General features: G+C 36.0%; 1 protein-coding gene across 2 annotated transcripts in view; it reads right to left on the reverse strand.

Moving 5' to 3' along the window:
* Positions 1 to 19,607, reverse strand: part of LOC114646859 (glutamate receptor ionotropic, delta-1-like) — a 1,476,314-nt gene that overhangs the window by 883,784 nt on the left and 572,923 nt on the right. For both annotated transcript variants that reach the window (XM_028795229.2, XM_051922843.1), the window contains exon 3: positions 14,821 to 15,105. In XM_028795229.2, the coding sequence (XP_028651062.1) occupies positions 14,821 to 15,105 (285 nt within the window). The remainder of the gene's footprint in view (positions 1 to 14,820; positions 15,106 to 19,607) is intronic.

A 19,607-nucleotide genomic window follows, 5' to 3' on the forward strand; every position in this document is an offset into this window, starting at 1 on the left:
AAAAACAAATGGAGTATAAACAAATTCTTTCTTCTTTATACCTTTCAATTAAGTGTTATCCGATGGAATGTCCATAGTGGCTCAATGCCATGACATTCTTTAGAAAATCTTTGAGAGCTGGAATTCACAGGGAAATTCACAGGGAATTCAAAGTTTTAGTATTCTGTGTAGTTTGTCTATTGGCTTTGCTTACTACTTCTCTTTTATGTGTATAGTTCTATTTTCTGACAGCTTATTATGCCACAAAATCAAGAGGATGATAAAGTTGAAGTATCTTATTTAGGCTATATGTTTGCTTCTACCATTTCAGATATACATGATTTACTTTATATTAATACTAATAAATAGTTTATATTTTGTGCTCACTAAAACATTAACCAGAATGTTCAGTATATACCCATCAGCATAAAAACATAATTAACCAGAATGTGTGTATACATCAATATTGAAAGCAACAAATTAAATGTCAACATAAACACTTTTTTTCTAGAATAAGTGTTGACTTCAAAATTGCTATGTATTAGAAGCACTTAGGTTGGAAACAAGCCACAATGTGGCTGATTGTCTTAACAAGATAAAAAATGTGTAAAACATGATAGTTTATTTAATTCTTTAATTATAATAAACAAGACAAGAAACTATAGTATAATTTCTTTGAATATAGATGTATGGAATTCAACAGTCTAGTGTAAACATTATTTACACTAGGATAATTAGACCTTGTTATTGGGAAGGATTGCACAGGCTGAGTGGGAGAAGGTGCAGTGAAGGGTCAACAAAACCGTTTATGGTTTTTTTGGGAGGAGTTGGAAGCTTGTATATTTTTATTATCATTTGCATTGGAGGTCTACAACATTTTGTGTCAAAGATGAGTCTCAAAATAATGCTTTTGGAGACGTACTGCAATGCTGTGGAGTACTGATGGGCTGATGTCATTTTTGCAAATGAGAGAGAAGCAGCTGAGAGTTGTTGTTTCCTGTGCTGTGAGAGTTAATTAAAAATGTGTTATACTCCTAAAACCTTGTGTTTTGATTGCCATTAGGGAGACATGTGGGAATTTTTAAAGCTTTTTTCTTTCTATTTAGGTTTTTTTTTTTTTCACTTGCACAGGAAAAAGAGCAGCTCTGTGTTTGGGGTGTGTTTGGAAAAGTTACTTATTACGTGTTATGTGTACTTGTTCTTGCTATTTGTATTCAAACTAGTGTCACCAAGGCAGAGTAGAAAGCAGCAGTAGCTGACGCTGGCATCTCTGCAAGTAAATAACCAACGTAGTAGCAATGAATTAGTTATAAGTATCAGAAATACCATTTCCTTATTGAGGAAAAAAGAAAGGCAATGGCTGACTTCAAAGCGGTACAGAAAGGCTCAGCAGTATGTGGTGGCCCTCATTAAGATGCAGATTGGGCATAAACGAAGCAGCAGTTAAGGCAGTAAGAAGTTAACTAGCAGTGGATATTAAGTAAGCAAGTTTTTCTAGCGATCAAGAAATTAGAGCAGTTAAGAGGGTGACAGTGTAAAGATTCATTAATAAGAAGGAGTACAAAAGGTATGAGTGGAGATTTTTTACGTAAGGAGTAATAGGGGCATAATGTAAGGAGAATAGTCAGAGAAAAGTAAAGTTAACTTCATAGAAAGAAAAAAATAGCAGGTAGTCAAGGGGGAGAATACTACAGGTGCTTAATAAGTCAGAAGGTGTAAAATAACTGTAGCAGTTCTTTAATATAAAATTAAATATTTTTTTGGTTTTACAGTTTAAATTATTATTATAATTTATTTTTAATAAAATAAAAACGTTAAGGCAGTTTTAGTGTTCCTAACTAATAAATTGATAACGTGGCCAGTGCAATGCAAGTCCTGTTGGATGATGGACTTTTTAAAGGGGCTGCTCTTAACTGGTTCAGGTCATATTTAACTGGTAGACACTTTTCAGTGACTTTAAATTTCTTTTTTTCGTCTACTGCTCCTCTTAAATGTGGTGTTCCACAGGGATGCATTTTGGGTCCTATTTTATTCTCTATATACCTTCACCCTATTGGAGCTATTTTTAAGAAATTTAACATTTCTTTTCAATGCTATGCAAATGATACACAGGTTTACATTCCCGTCTGCAACTCTGCAATGAATCAACTGCACAACTGTCTTTCTGAACTAAGATCCTGGATGGCTAATCATTTTTTTGATCTGAATCAAAATAAAACGGAGGTGCTTATAGTGGGTCCATCAGCTAAGGCCCAAATCGGTCTTGGACTTCTTGGCTCTTTCTCTGTCTTTTGCAAACCTCAAGTCTGCAATCTTGGTGTAATCTTTGACAGTAACCTCTCTTTTGAGAAACAGATTAATTCTGTAGTCAAGAGTTGCTTTTTCCAGCTTCGTCTGTTAGGTAAGATCAAGCAATTTTTATCTTCTAGGGATCTTGAGAAAGCTACTCATGCTTTTATTTTTTCTCACCTCGATTACTGCAACTCGCTGTATTCTGGGATTAGCAAATCCCTGATACGCAGGTTACAGTTGGTCCAGAATGCTGCTGCTTGCTTTCTGGTTGGAGCAATAAAGTCTGATTCTGTTTCTCCAATATTAGCTTATTTACAATGGCTGCATGTCAGTTTTCGAATTGATTTTAAAATATTGTTGCTAGTTTTTAAATCTTAACTTGGGCTTGCTTCTGCCTGTTCATCTGAATTGTGTGCTCTACACCAGCCATCTAGAGTGCTTAGATCTTTTGGTCAGATGTCTCTTGTTGTCTCTCGTACCAAGTGTAAAACTAAGGGGGACAGGGCTTTTGCAGCTGCTGCTCTTCGCCTGTGGAACTCTTTACCTCATTACATAAAGGAGTTGTCTACAATTGAACAGTTCAAAACAAGATTAAAGACTCATTTCTATTCACTTGCATTCCGAGACCTTCAGTAATACTGATGGTTTCCTCACTGTGATTATGTAACATTACTTCTATTTATTATTTATGTTCATTTATTTATTTCTATTAATTGTATGTTGTTTTTTTTCTTCTATTATTGTAAAGCACTTTGGCCACAGCATTCCTATGTTGTTTTAAATGTGCTATATAAATAAATTGACATTGACACTCTTTTTAGAAAGGGTAAACAGAACAGAAAAGGAGGTGGGGTTATATACTCAACCTGTTGTCAGTTCTCAGGGAATTGGCAGACAGGTCAGGAATATCTTGGTCAAGCTCCACTCCATTACAGTATATCTGCTGTGCAGTAAGCCATTAGCTAACTGAGAAGGTGCTACATTCAGTTTTCGTATGGTGTGGGTATACATACATAAAACATAACGTATTTTTGTCAACATAAAAAGACAACTTGTGTCAGTGCCTGGTTCTCCTAATCAGATCACTTTACTACACTCATATTGCAATAAGGAGAATCATGGCGAGAATGAAGCTGCTTTTGTTAACAGTAATCAGTTACATTGTATGTATACACAAGTCATATATGACGCTAAGATAAGAATGACAAACATCATGTCTCTGTGGCCTGGGTCAACTCACAATACATTTATCTTGAGGCAAACTAGTTTTGCCAGAAATGATGGTACTGTACAAGGTGGCTGTCTTATTAATAACGTAACTAGCTGAACCCTCAGTTTTTCATATTTTTGTACTATTCATTTTATCAGCAATCATGTCATTACATGTGTCAGGTGATAGTGGCCACCCGCTCATGTGCTCGTACCTTACCCCTTTCTCAGAACCCCAGAATACAGAGGAGAGGTGATATAATTCAACACACGATCTGCAAGTTTGGCGGCAGTGAACAGCCAGATGCATTTGAAAGCAGGTGGTAGAGTCTGGACTTGTCAGGAGGAACAGAGGCACATTTACAAGATGATTGTCACTTACAAAAGTAAATTAGATAGAAATGTGTATAGTAGGCTTTATGAATCTGATTTTTTTCTTAGCATACACATTTTCCTGTTTTTTGCCATGCACATATTTTCATGATCAAACGTTTTATAAATGAGCCTCTAAGAGATCAAAAGTACCAAAATAGCCAAGCAAAATCAAAGTTAAAAAATGTGGCAGTAAGACTCCAGCACCATGTCCCACTCACAAACCAGCAAGAGCTGAATGAGAGGGGTCTATAAAGATGACTTCCCTTCTTGGGCAATCCAAAAAACAAGGAAGCATCTGTTAAAAGTTTTGTCTCATGAGTGATATAGGAAGTTGATTCCTTTTTGATAGTCTGCAGCTTTGTTTAAAATCTTAATCTTTCCTGGGTGAATGCTTTGTAATTGGCTTCTGTCCCTCATAAGGTCAGGAGATTCTTGGATAAGTTACTAGAGGAGGCAACTGCATTAGCAGAAATTTCAGTAGCAGAAGGACTGGAATGCTTAGTAAGAGGGTGTGGGTTGCACCGTTTAGCCGCTGCTGGCAAATGAAGGGAGATAATCACTTATTTGTTCATAATGCGTATGATTGGAATCTTGACATTTTTGAAGTATCTGTTGCTACAAATATTCAAAAAATCGGGAGCAGAACCTTTGTTTTGCCATACACAACTTGCTTTAGTTTCTAACTGTATAATTAGTTAAATGCCTGTGTCAGTAATCCAATGATTGTCAAATATGGGATGCCTACAGAGACACCATGAGGAAAATTTCTTAAATGCAGCCTGACAGCTTATTATCTGACATGCCAAAAAAAACGAAGGTTTGTATTATAAATGGCTTTGTATTAATTAGTGTGACATCGAACTCTACAAGAAAAAAGGCTCCAGTATACTGTTAGCCTGCAGTGTATTATTCTTGGTTATGGTAGCACAGAATTATCAGCAGACAGAATATATTTCTTTCTTCACATAGCAGGATTCTTGAAAACAATTTTGACACAGTGAGGCTACAAATCATCTCATAAAAAAGAAATTGCTCTGTTTTTCACAGCTTATGAACAAATTCTGTCATTGTGGAACACAAAAGTTTTGTTTCCTTGCCAAAATACATGTTCTTGGCATTTGGATTTTAATCTGAGTGTTCATGATTTTATGGACTAACAATTAATTTGTGAATGAAAGTTTATTGAAAAGCTTTGACCTTTGCACAGGATCACATGAAATCCTTCATAGTTTTAATTAAAGAATAATATATTTTATAATGAAATAATGAACTTATGTTGTTACAGACTTGGGACACATTTGGGTCAATTGTGACGCGTAATGGCATTCAATTAACTAATCAAAACTTGTTTTCTTTTAAATCTTTTCTTTAACTGAAGTACATAATTAACAAAAGAAATTTCAATTATAGTCTTATATTTTACAATGGAAATACCACATAAATAACTCATTTCACCAAATGTCAGCATAGATTCTCTGCAGGATGCAGCTTAATAATCAAAATAATCTTATTTAGATTCTGTCATGTGCCATTAGGTATGTAATACGTTTTTGAATATTATGACATTGATGTTGATTATTTAAGAAGTAGCTTCACTAGAAATGTTGCTTGCTCATTTCTCTGTGAAGAGAAGATATAGAATTGTTTTTATTTGGATGTATTCTTCATATTGAAAACTTATCTTTATAGTGATAATATTAATCTGCCATGTCAATACTTTAATCATAAAATAAATCTGCAGTCAATGCAGTAAATATTAATTAAAAATCTGAGAGAATTACATCCACAGCTTTAATCAGATCTAAGAGGATTTATTACTCATTTATTCATCTTCTGAACTTGCTTATATCAACACAGGTTTGTAGAGCGCTGAAGTCTATCACAAGCGCAAGACAGGAATGAGAACTGGATGGGACACCAGTTCATCACTGGGCACACTCGTTCATGCATCCACACTAACTCACTCACTCCTCCAGGGCTAGTTTAATGATGTCAATCAGCCAGACACAAGTCTAGAGTATTGGAAACTGCAGTGCATTTTAATTTTAAATAGGATTCTAAAAACAACTTTATTTAATGTCATTTTGTTTTTATTAGACACAAGGATAGTTTTTCTGTTTGATATAGTTGCCTTGTCTTAAACCAAACTGAATTAGTAAATCAAGTTAAATCTGAGCAAACAAAAAAAGGATCAAAATATTCACATTTGTCAAATGTGAAAAAGTCAAGATATTCTAAAATTTCAAAAATCACCCTAAAGTCAAATCATCCATCCATCCATTCTCCAACCCGCTGAATCCGAACACAGGGTCACGGGGGTCTGCTGGAGCCAATCCCAGCCAACACAGGGCACAAGGCAGGAAACAATCCCGGGCAGGGTGCCAACCCACCGCAGGACACACAAACACACCCACACACCAAGCACACACTAGGGCCAATTTAGAATCGCCAATCCACCTAACCAGCATGTCTTTGGAATGTGGGAGGAAACCGGAGTGCCCGGAGGAAACCCACGCAGACACGGGGAGAACATGCAAACTCCACGCAGGGAGGACCCGGGAATCGAACCCAGGTCCCCAGATCACCCAACTGCGAGGCAGCAGCACTACCCACTGCGCCACCGTGCCGCCCTAAAGTCAAATCATTAAATTTAAAAAAGCTTTAATATTCAGTTTGCCTTAGCTGATATAGTGCAAATGGTTAAAAAGTGCAGGTACAGTTCATTAATTTTTCAATAAAATTGAACAGAGTATTGTATTCTGTACTTGTGTTTAAAGATATAAATACCATAAAGATGGCTCATCAGTTATCATGATGGTTAGGTTTTTTTTTAAATATACATGATTTTGGATCCTTTTGTTAATATATAATCAAGAAAATGTAACATATTTAACTTGATTAGACTTCACCTGCAATACTGATCTCCAAGTTCATTATTACAGTATGTACTGTATATGGTAATAACTTAGCTCATGGACATGCTAGAATCAGAAAACAGATTTATGCTCAGGTAAGAATTATTTTGAAGGCAAATTAAAGAACAGCTGTTTCAGAAAATGGATTGACTAAATCAATGGAAGATGAAAATATGAATTCTGAATTAATGGAAAATTAAAATATTGATTCCAGCTGAAACATTGATCATTTCGATTCACTGTCCTTATTTAACTATTAATATTCAGAATTATTTTGCCTTTAAAATGGGCTTTCACTTCTTGAGGCCCTGACTTTGAATATGTAGGTTTAAAAATTCCATTTATTAAAGGACATTCATTTAAGCATACATTTGATTCTACAAAAGCCAAGTAAATAAATATCAGATAGATTTCATAATAACATGTTTTGCATAAATATTTTATTTTCATAGTATTTTTCAATATTGTTCATTGTTTCAGCCACTTTGAATTCTCCTTGCTGAGCCATATACAGTACTTTTCACTGCTTGTACTTTTTCATAGAAATTAAATTACACTGTTTTGTGTTGTACATTTTTGTTGTGTTCTTTTTATGAAGCTTGTTGAAAAAGGTGAATGGGCTTGTCATGAATCTGGCAGGAAAAGCTTGTGCATTTCTCACACCTTATTGTTACGGAAACCCACCTATTTGAAACCTTTGACACTACATGGGGGACTTACTGTGGAAGTGATTAATTACAGGGTAAGGTAATTTAGCCTTCTAAAGAATCTCCTTCATACATTAAAAAAGAAAGATTTCTCATATTCTACCAACTTTCTACAATTTTGTCTCTCTTTTTGACATAAGATTAAAGCTCTCACAACCTAGTTGCTTTTCATTGTGTTCATTCTTTTATTTCCACTTATATGTATTTTTTTTCTCATTGCCAATCTGCCTGTATCTCTTTCTGATCTTACTGACCTTGTCCCTAATTCTAGGTCTACTAAAGTTGCACTTTTTATTTATGCCTTTATCGAGTCCTGTTGGAATGATTTTATTCTTTTCATACTCTCTGTTTGTTACTTCAGTCTGGTTTAAACTCTGCTGGCACGAAGTTTGGACTACAGGGTCACGGGGGTCTGCTGGAGCCAATCACAGCCAACACAGGGTGCAAGGCAGGAAACAAACCCTGGGCAGGGCAACAGCCCACCGCAGGGTGCGCACACACACACACACACACACACTAGGGACAATTCAGAATCGCCAATGCACCTAACCTTCATGTCTTTGGACTGTGGGAGGAAACCGGAGTACCCGGAGGAAACACATGCAGACATGGGGAGAACATGCAAACTCCACACAGGGAGGACCAGGGAAGCGAACTCTCCTAACTCCTAACTGCGAGGCAGCAGCGCTACCCACTGCGACACCGTGCCGCCCCCATTACTTACCTTTAATTTAATATGAAATCTACATTATTTTTGTGATCACCAACTCTTTCAGTCTTTCCTTCTTGGATAGGGCCCCAGCACCATTCTGAAATGTGTATTATACTGTATGTATGCTGATGGTGAGCTATAACTTGTGGATGTCTGCCAATAACACTTCATCAGCTTGATTAAATAAATTGTTTTGATGATGAATTAGTTCCTCACAACTCCCTTTCAAAAGGGTCTTTAAAGGTTCTATATTTAGATGATATCAAAATGCTTCCATCAGGATATTATGTTCACTGGGATGTCTGTATGCTGATGCGAAGATGACTCCGAAGTTTACTTCTGCTATGGATAAGCAGGTTGCATGCGTCAATAACTTTAGTGCTTGCAAATCTTCACTTAATTCTAAACTAATAATCTACAATTACTCCCTGCCAATTTTCAGGAACAGCTTAAGAAGCTCTACAGTACGCATTCACTCAGTGTTGATTCTTGCTAATTATCTCTTTCAATGTAAGTTATATTTAAGAGAACCCTGACCGTTGCTGAGCTGCTGATAACATGTCTTCCATGTTTGAAATTTTCCAAATATTATCCTTACTTCTCTGTTACAGGTGTATTTCTGTTACATATTCATTACACTATTGTAAGATATACTTTTTCAGTTATCTCTGTTTGTGAAAAATTCATTGGAAGTCAATGTAATCAGAATGCTGCTGTCAGGTTGTGGACTCATTCCAAATATTCTGACAACACTTATCCTCAGTACCATATCATGTTCATTTTTTTTGTTACCAATGTTATGTAAGATAATGCTACTGAAGTACTCACCTGCTTACTCCATATACTGTAAACTTGGTAGACTGCTGACAAGCTTTAATGTTGGTATTTCATCTATTTCAGCTTCATCTGCGTAATTTTCTGCAAATCTTTATAATGTTCACATCAAGGTTGACAATTCATCTGTTTTCTCTTTATAAATTAAATAACTTGTGTAATTCTGATCTTAGCTTCTTTTAAACTAAGTGGACACTCTGTTGTTCTTTTTTTTTTATATGAAAGCTCTGACTTTTGAAAGTTGTGTCCAAAAGTGGTTCCATATTTTCTGAGCATATCTGGTGCTATAACATAAATGATATTTCTTATTTTTTCCATATTTCATATATGAGGTATTGTTTCCCTGAACAAAATCATCTTAAAATATATTTTGATATCTCTAGAACATGTTTCGAGAAGTTTTAGAATACTGCATATTTGTGTTTCCGTGTTTCTTTAGTAAATAATTTGTGCCCAGTGTAATTTGAAATGGACCAATTCTTATGACATTTTATGAAAAACTTACACAAGAGCTTATTAAATTTTCATTGAATTCCAAATAGTCAACTTCGAATTTTAAAAGTTTACATTTTTAAAGCCAATACCAACAGCAGATTAACCATGGTTCAGACTTTCACAAAATTTGGCATAAACATTAGGACTTTGAAAAAAAGACTGACAATATCAAACACTGATTTTTAAAAGTTCTATATTTTAAAACACAGTAGTGGTACTGAATCTTGCATATGCTTTGGTTTTCGCACCTGTAAAGTGGCTGTACTTGGGGTGTAAATAAGGAGAAAGGCATAGTAAATGGTTGATACTTTCTGATTTGCAATATAAAATAAGCGTTGATTAATTTAGGGATTATAAACCCTGTGACTCAAAACAGAGCCTGTACAAAAAGACTGGTAGGGATTCTACACCACTACATAAATAAAACATGATTCAAGACAATTAATAATAATATCATAACCCAAGATGTGAATAAACAGCATGTCAGCTAACACTAATAAGCAAAAAACACATAATATACAAAATAAGTATTGAAACTGAGACCCACAGTTTAATTGAAATTGAAGACTAATCTAACATAACCTAACAAACCCCTTAATACAAATAATGGCAGTGGAGGGCCTGAGTTTATCCGAGCAGCATAAGGCACATCTAAATTAACTTGTACATCTTTGAGCATACAGGAGGCAGACTAGAGTTTAGTTCCAGACAGCTTCATAATCAGTGAGTCATTTTTACTTTTAATTGATCTCATTGTTTAATTAGCTGATCTTTTTCCCTTCTTTTATTTTACATTCAGAAATGTGTAGTAGCATGAGATGTCTATTTATAGGATATTAGGATTTTTTCCCCCATAGCATTACATGTTTAATTCTTCTTTTGCATTTTAACTACATTTTTTCTGTAGGGTTTGCTTTCTTAATTGTACTGACAACTAATAGTGAGCGGAGTAGACACCAATGCAAACAACAGTGAATAATAAAGAACAGCTGTAGCTACTTCAGTGTTACCTACTTGTGTGCTTATTAGCAAATAATGTCTAACCAGACAAGAACAAAATATTAAAAAACAAGGTAAACAGAATGAAATCATCCCTGGCTAAAGAACATAAATATTTGCTTCGTTCACTAATAAATTAACATAGCTAGTTTGTAGTTTCTGGATTGACACAAGAAGAACATAGAAATTGCTTGCCTAATTATGGTAGAACTTAAAGAAAGCAATTGGTTGTAAACCAGCAGCCATGGGAGGTCCCAGCACTATACTTGAAAACCACTACAGCAAACAGTTAAATATGAACTTAAGACTTTTTAAATCAGACCTTTAATTAAGGACACAAACACTGTATCTTATCTGAGAATTAAACAGAGAATATCATCTTATTAGCAGCATCGCCTTAATATTACCTAAAGACATCAACGTGCCATGAGAAAATTGGATACAAACAATATCACACCAGGGCATGAGCCTGTTAGTTGAAGTTAATCTAACAACAAATTGACATTAAAATGTTAATTGAAGATGACAGCATGTCACTACGCGGTCAGCTAATAACATCAATGTGAAGATATTTATATGGTAAAAAGTTAGTGGAGTAAATTAACACATATGTATCAAGTCAAGTGAGGATATCAACATGTCATGAAAATGTTGACTAAGGATATATTACTAAAGTGAAAGACCTCAGCATGTGAGTTTTGCAGTCAATTATATTAACATATCATACCATTCTAGTGTCATTTGAGGATATGGATATAGCATAGGGCAAATTAATTGAAAACAAGTGTTTTAAAATTATTGTTGAATATATAATAAAAGATTAATGTTACTTATATAAAGTAAGCATTTAGAAATGTACTATTGCTACACAGAAAAAGACACTCATATAAAAATACAATTTATTTACATATACTGACATATTTTTGCTCAACCTTGGACAAAACATTCTGGAAGCAGAAGTGAGAAGTCAAGCAAAATGACACCTTTTATTGGCTGACTAAAAAGTTTACAATATGGAAGCTTTCGAGGCAACTCAGGCCCCTTCTTCAGGCAAGATGTGAAGCAGAAGGAAAATCCTGAAGAAAGAAGCTAAGAACTTAAGATGCCCCAGATGCATTTAAAGATTACTTTATACATTAGACTTGATAAAACTCTGTGTAAAAGTAAAGATTCCTAGTTTCCTAGTAATATATATATATATATATATTGCACCTATATTTCTTTTTGAACAAAATATAAGCATACTGTATAATGAGTTTTCATGTAGTCATATAAGCATTCAACAAACAAATAGCCAGCAACATAAAATATTCATATGTAAAAAGAAAAATATGTTTTCAAGTCCAGCACCTCCCAGCCACGAGTTTGGGGTTAACAGTCTTATGCCTGTATGTTTCATTGCCAAACAAGTTGGAAGATGGTTAACAAAAAATCAAAAAAGAAAACTGATGCATGATCTTTCCAAAAATGTTAGGTCAGAAGGAGTCATTTGATTAGTCAAGCTTAAGGCAGGAAATTAATGGGTGAAATAAAATGGATGTTCAGGACTACAAAACCAAATCAATGGGAGAATGAGAGCTTAAGGACAGATGTAAAATCTAGTCAAAACCAAACTGTCAAAATAGCATTAAAAGAAATTGCTAGAGAAGCTAGTTTTCGTTTGCCAAAACAAAAAAGTCTTATTCTTATTGAAACAAAATTCAATAAAATACAATACTGTAACTGAACATGTAGCTCACTCTTAAATAAGATGACCATCGCATTATCACAGGCACACATGTACACTTGAGACAAGCCTCTAAGCCAGCAATATCATAGCAACCAAAGCTCAAAATGGAGGAGCAGATGAGATCATTGTACCAAAATGAAAACAAGTAAAGAGATAAATAGATAAAAATAAGACAGAAAGAAAATGTGACCATTCCTGATTAAATTGTGATAAATGCAAATTAATTCGTTTTTTTTTTAATTCAACATCTCTTTTTACATACACAACACATTTTCTTCATTTCACCCAGCCCCTTGGCAATTGGACTGAATTCAGCTTCAAGTCAAGTCAAGTGCTTTTATTGTCATACTTTCCATACACAATGTTGCAGTATACAGTTGCACGAAATAACGTTTCCCAGGACCACAGTGCAACATACACACAAATAGTACATATATAACATAGCACGGGGCCAATGCAGGACAAGTAAAAAAAATGTATTTTGCTAAACTATACTACACTATACTAATAGATAAGTGAATAAATTATAGGTAAATGAACAGACAGTAATACCTTTAAATTTGAATAAATAATTTAGTAATAACAACAGCTAATAATAGAGGGGCCATCAGTAACAGTTGCTACCAGGAACTACCAGGAACTGATCTGAGGTGTTGTGGGCAGCATGGAGTTCAGAATCTGAACAGCCAAGGGGTAAAAGCTGTTGCAGAACATGGTCATACTGATTTGAATGCTATGGTACCTTCTGCCAGATAGAAAAGGACAACGAAACAATGGGAAGGGTGGGAGACGCCTTTCACCATGTTGTGTGCAGGCTTTGCAGAAACATCGCTTGATAAAAATGTCTTTAATGGAGGGTAGAGAGGTTCCAATGATGTTCTGTTGTATGCACTATCCGTTGTAGGACTTTACGGTCAGAGACGGTACAGAACCCAGACCAGTCGTGATGCAGCTAGTCAGAACACTTTTGATTTTTCCTCTGTGGAATGTAGTGAGAATGGGGGGAGACAGGTTCGATTTGTTCAATCTCTGAAGAAAGTGGAGACACCGTTGTACCTTCTTGGCTACAGAGGTGATGTTACTTGTCCAGGCAAGACCAATTGCCAAGTGCACACCAAGGAATTTATGGTGGGCTGGCGCCCTGCCCGGGGATTTGTTCCTGCCTTGTTGGCTGGGATTGGCTCCAGTGGACCCCCGAGACTCTGTGTTAGGATATAGCGGGTTGGAGAATGACTGACTGACTGACTGACTGACACCAAGGAATTTAGAGCTTTTGACCAATTCCACCATGGAGGCATCGATGTGTAGTAGGGTGTGGGCCGAATGGACCTTCCAGAAGGAAACAATCATCTATTTTGGCACTTTAAGAGACAGATTGCTGCACTTGCACCAGTCCGCCAGTCGTTGTACCTCCATTCTGTAAACTGACCCACAACTGTTGTGCCACCAGCAAAGTTGATGATGTTGTTAAAGTTGTATTCATATAGTTGTGATTCTTCACAGTGAACAGAAGTAGGTTGAGTACGTAGCCCTGGGGGGGTGCCTGTGCTTAGTCTGATGGAGTTGCAGATGGTGTTTACTAAGCTGTCTGGTGTCTCTCCCTATGAGGAAGTTCAGAATCCAGTTACATGGGGAAGTGTTGTAGCCTAGCAGACTCAGCTTCTCTATGAGCCTCTATGAGGGATGATGGCATTCTATGCTTAACTGGGAATAGAATTCTAGATTTTTTTTTTGTCCAGATGGGACAGGAGCAGGTGGAGAAGAGACAGTATGGCATGCTGAAGGTGTGAAATATGCATGGGAAAAATTCAACATGAGATCATTCCAAGACTAGAGTGAGAATTTGAAATTTGAAAGCAAGAGTAAATTTCAGATGTCTGATATCTAGTATAACAAGACATGACATTTTGCTTTACACAGCTTCTCTTTCCTAGCATACCTATCAAACAGATCAATTCAGAAATGGGAGTGCTGCTCATGCACCTTCCTGTTAGCTGCTTCAGAACAAGAATAAAACCTAAAGTGCCCAATGCATACATCACTGAAAAAAGAATTACAGAAAACAATGTCTACAACACATCCTTTAAGATACATACAAAGTTATATCCAACATGACCCCTTAGCACTTATAAAATAAATTAGTAAAACTAGTAAAAGTGCTGAAATGCCATTTGCCAATAAGCATTGAAATTGCAGACTGCTTTTCACACCTAGAAAACTGCAGATGAAATCAATAACCTAATGAATGATTTATTTTTGAGCCAATATCTGACATCCATGTTCTTTCAATTTTATGGAGTTTTGGTTTAGAAATAGCATAAGAATAAAAAAGATAAAACAATAGAAAGTAATAGGGACCAGCATTTTCAGTGATTTGCCCCTAGCTACAACAGCAACAAGCCACCAGTGAACAAAAAACCAACATATAGTATTGGGCACTAACAACACAGCATTGAAAGTCACATCTAATCCTGTAAGTACTGACATTAAGAAAATGTAGCAAATTAAGTAACATGCTTAGCTATTACATATCCACCTCAAATAAGCAAACTGCAAAAACATTTAATTACTCACCATATTCACTGTCATAAAAAACGATAAATTTTTGCCAGCGGAGCTCAGTGACCAATTTTAACATAACATCATTGAGTCGCACTGGTGGCCGGGCTGCCAGTGTGTACTTCTCTCCATCAGGACTTGGGTTGAGCTGACAGGCTGTCCGAGGAGATCCTCCATTGTTCCTCTGGACAAAGAGATGGGGAATATGCATGGCATCAGTCAGTGATTGCAGGGCATTAGCTGATGCACAGCCTGTGGAGGTCACTAGTGCCAGGATGCCTTGGGTCATCAGATCACAAGCTAAGGAGATAAAAGTAAAAAGCATCTTTGGTTAGTTCAACTGCTTCCATTGAAAATACCAAACTAAAACTATAGACACAATGGATAACAATACCATATATTTAATTAATCTACTTTATCAGTTATGGGGATGTGAAGTACCAGATACAAGACAGGAACCAGTTCTGAACAGGTCACAAATAACAAAAAACAGAATCCCTGGAGAAATGTAGTTTACAGAGAAGCAGTACATGGTTTCTTGGTAAGCAGTATGTACTACTGCACCACTCCACAAAAAAAAAAAAAAAAAAATACAGTATAAAATTATTTTACATTGTAAAATATTTTTGTAGCATATTTCAGGTTAGTTTTTCTTTGTGTGCTCATACTACATCCCAGATACATTCATGTCATGTCTCCCATTGATTTGGTTTTGTAGTCATTTTATGAATTTCCCCTTGGGATTAATAAAGTATCTATCTATCTATCTATCTATCTATCTATCTATCTATCTATCTATCTATCTATCTATCTATCTATCTATCTATCTATCTATCTATCTATCTATCTATCTATCTATCTATTTAGATCACTTAGCATTAACTTGTGTGGGTTTAGTGTGCTCTTTAATGGGCTGGTGTCCTTTCCAGGTTTGGCTACTGCCATGTCATGAATTCTGGGATAATCCCCAGTAAATAAATGCATGTTGATGATGTTTAGATAGATCACGTATGAATCTACTACAAAAACAGCTATATGACAATGATTTTTAAACACACACCAAAAGAAGTTTACATTAAAGTTTTGACAGGATGACATTTAGTACCCAAGATAAAAATAGCATGGTGTGAGTTTATGCATAAAAGATGACAAAGCCACTCACTAGATGTGTATTAATCCCAGTGGCTTTGTTAATATTAGATCAGTCAGATACCTGTTTATACCAAGTAATAATAAGACATGAAGCTGTCACCAGCCAAGGGTAAAATCTTCCCTGAAAACAATGTACAAGTGTCCTTTTAGAATGCTTATGTTTGCTAATCATAAGAAAACCCTAGATAATAAGGAAAACATAACATTTTCAAACAAGCTTAATGTAATTCATTGCAGCATTGGGTTGCAAAAGAGGAAATAGCCTTTAAATGGACACCATTCCATCACAGGGTCTTAAACTTAAAATTTTCTAGCAAAAACTCAGAAGATCAAAAGAAGAATCCCTTTTGTCTTTAAAACTAAAGTAAGTTATATGCTGACTCATCCTCTATTGGGCACTGCCATGATCCCTTATCATCTGCATCATCTGCTCCTCCTGGAGAATTCTTAAGAATCATCTAGGTCATCCATATGTTACAATTCCTTCAGCATGTTCAGGGACTGCTCTTGGGACTCTTGCCAGTGCCTGGTAAGCATCATCTACAAGTGGTGTCCCGGGAACATACTTAAAAATTGTAAAAACTACCTTAGCAGCTCCTTTAATAATAATAATAATAATACATTTTATTTATATAGCGCCTTTCCCATGCTCAAGGCACTGCAATCCATAGCAGTAGCGGTTGCTCATCCAAAATTTTCCCAGATTCTGGAACTTCTCAAATTCATGAAGAATGGTCCAAGCAACCGTGTGTAGCATTTCTTTCATCTTCTTATCCTATGATTTCATTCTCTTGGTTACTATCCAGAATTAACGACCATGGGTGAATTTCAGAATGTTGGTTGAGTGGAAAATGGACCGCTACATCCAAAGATTTGGCATTGGATCACCTGGAATTATCCAATATCATGTCTCAATATGCTGCTGCACCAACTTTGCACTTTATCTGCACAATGCCCTCTACTGTCACACTTGAACAAGTCACTTTGGTACCCTCAACCGGGGACAGCCACTCAACATCAAAACACCACTATCTGTTGATGCTCTCCCCAACTTACTCTCTACTGGTAAACATATAGCAACTCTTTTATAAGGGAGAACCATGACTTTAGATTTTGAGGTGATGATTCTAATTCTGACCATGTCATCCTTAGTCTGCATCAAAGATTGTATACAGTCTTTGACCAAGTACCTGGCAACATATGTAAAGATGCAACTTACAAAGCCCCAAAACTGTTTTCCAGTCTTCAGGTGTATGTTAACATGGACTTGAAGAAAGTCACAAACAAAACAGGAGATGACACGTCCTTGAAAACATTCTGTGGCCACATTAAACTGTTAGGAATTAATGACAAAAATGGGTATGCACCTCTTACTATACAAATACAAGGATAGAATGACACAGAAGAACAGTAAAGGACATCATACTTTAGTGGCTTTTACGGCAAGAGATATTGAGGTATGCAGTCAAAAGCATTCTACAATTACACAAAGGACAAATAGAAATGCCAAACTCCCATGACTCCCTTAACATCTATACTAGAATAAGAATAGATTTAGTGTGCTATAGACTGAATGGACTCTACACCCCTAGTCCTATCTCTTAATATTATCTGTACTAACACATTGATAAAGTTATTTGATTCACAGTAAACCACAAAAGCTTGCTTAAGAAGCCAATATTGGGACTTACATTTTTTGTTTTCTTTTAATAAATAAAGAAGGGTACATAACTTCTATTGCCATAGTCATGGCTAATTTTTCTGTCTCTGGTCATTTATTTGATAAGGTATTATTTCATACAGTAGTTTGCAACAGCCAAAAGAGCTTAAGTGCCAAATTATGTAATGACAATATTAATTTATTGAAGAATGTTCATTACAGAGGAGTTAAAAACAAAATCCATAATCTGATACAAAAAGAGAATACTGTAGCGGGTAAGGATTAGCAATATATGAGATCAGAGATCGGGGAGAAATATGGACAACAGATTGCTTTCTTATGAATAATATTACTCTTTAGGGGTAAACCATCACCAGTACAAAATCAAATGAGATCCTTTACAGACTCCATCTTGGCTTTTGTAACTATCTTGAGTTAACAACAAGAAATGTTTTCACTCATGCTTGTAAAAGTAAAGTTTTTAAACTTTAAAAAAACACATTTATCTAAAAGTAGATTAGGTAAGCTTGATCATGGATCACTGGAAGATGTACTGAAATTAAAAACAGAAGTAATGCTGTGTGCATTTAAATTTAATTTTTTTTTATCAAATTGCTTCTTTTCAAGCAATAAAATAAACCTTCATCATAAACTTATCCTTACAATTTTGTGTAATATCTGTAACTTAAAATTTGTGAAGTGATAACAAAAAATCCTTTATTTTCTAATCAGTTGCATTGACTGGGTATTTATTCTGTATACTGCAATGCATTCTAAATTACAGATTTATTTTATCATAAAATTAAACCAAATAGAGAAAAATATTAAAGAATACTTGAATACTTATTCCATTTTAAATTAGTCTAAACATGACACAGATAGGTTGCCTGCCTGGAATTGGATTTGCCAGAATTATGAATTAAGTTACAGTAATCCCTCCTCCAGTGCGGGGGTTGCGTTCCAGAGCCACCCGCGAAATAAGAAAATCCGCGAAGTAGAAACCATATGTTTATATGGTTATTTTTATATTGTCATGCTTGGGTCACAGATTTGCGCAGAAACACAGGAGGTTGTAGAGAGACAGGAACGTTATTCAAACACTGCAAACAAAAATTTGTCTCTTTTTCAAAAGTTTAAACTGTGCTCCATGACAAGACAGAGATGACAGTTCCGTCTCACAATTAAAAGAATGCAAACATATCTTCCTTTTCAAAGGAGTGCGTGTCAGGAGCACAGAATGTCACATAGATAGAGAAAACAATCTCTGGAAAACAAATCAATAGGGCTGTTTGGCTTAAGTATGCGAAGCACCGCGGCACAAAGCTGTTGAAGGCGGCAGCTCACACCCCCTCCGTCAGGAGCAGACAAAGAGAGATAGAGAGAGACAGAGTTTGTTTTTCAAGCAAAAATCAATACGTGCCCTTCGAGCTTTTAAGTATGCGAAGCACCGTGCAGCTGCACAAAAGATAGCAACGTGAAGATAATCTTTCAGCATTTTTAGACGAGCGTCCGTATCGTCTAGGTGTGCGAACAGCCCCCCTGCTCACACCCCCTACGTCAGAATCAGAGAAAGCGCAAGAGAGAGAAAGAGAAAAGTAAGCTGGGTAGCTTCTCAGCCATCTGCCAATAGCGTCCCTTGTATGAAATCAACTGGGCAAACCAACTGAGGAAGCATGTACCAGAAATTAAAAGACCCATTGTCCGCAGAAACCCGCGAAGCAGCGAAAAATCCACGATATATATTTAAATATGCTTACATATAAAATCCGCGATGGAGTGAAGCCGCGAAAGGCGAAGCGCGATATAGCGAGGGATTACTGTATTGTGGCACATGATGGACGATTTCTTCAGAAGTGAGGGAAATGCACTGGTAGTCAGTGTGCACCTCACACCAGTGTACAAGTCTACAGGCCTCAAGACATTCTAGCAGTGTGACCAATGCTTTGGAAGTAAAACCTCTGAAGGATCAGAGTCAGAGTGAGATCTGGTA

Source organism: Erpetoichthys calabaricus, chromosome 2 (genome assembly GCF_900747795.2).
Source record: "Erpetoichthys calabaricus chromosome 2, fErpCal1.3, whole genome shotgun sequence".
In the NCBI taxonomy this organism is placed as follows: domain Eukaryota; kingdom Metazoa; phylum Chordata; class Cladistia; order Polypteriformes; family Polypteridae; genus Erpetoichthys; species Erpetoichthys calabaricus.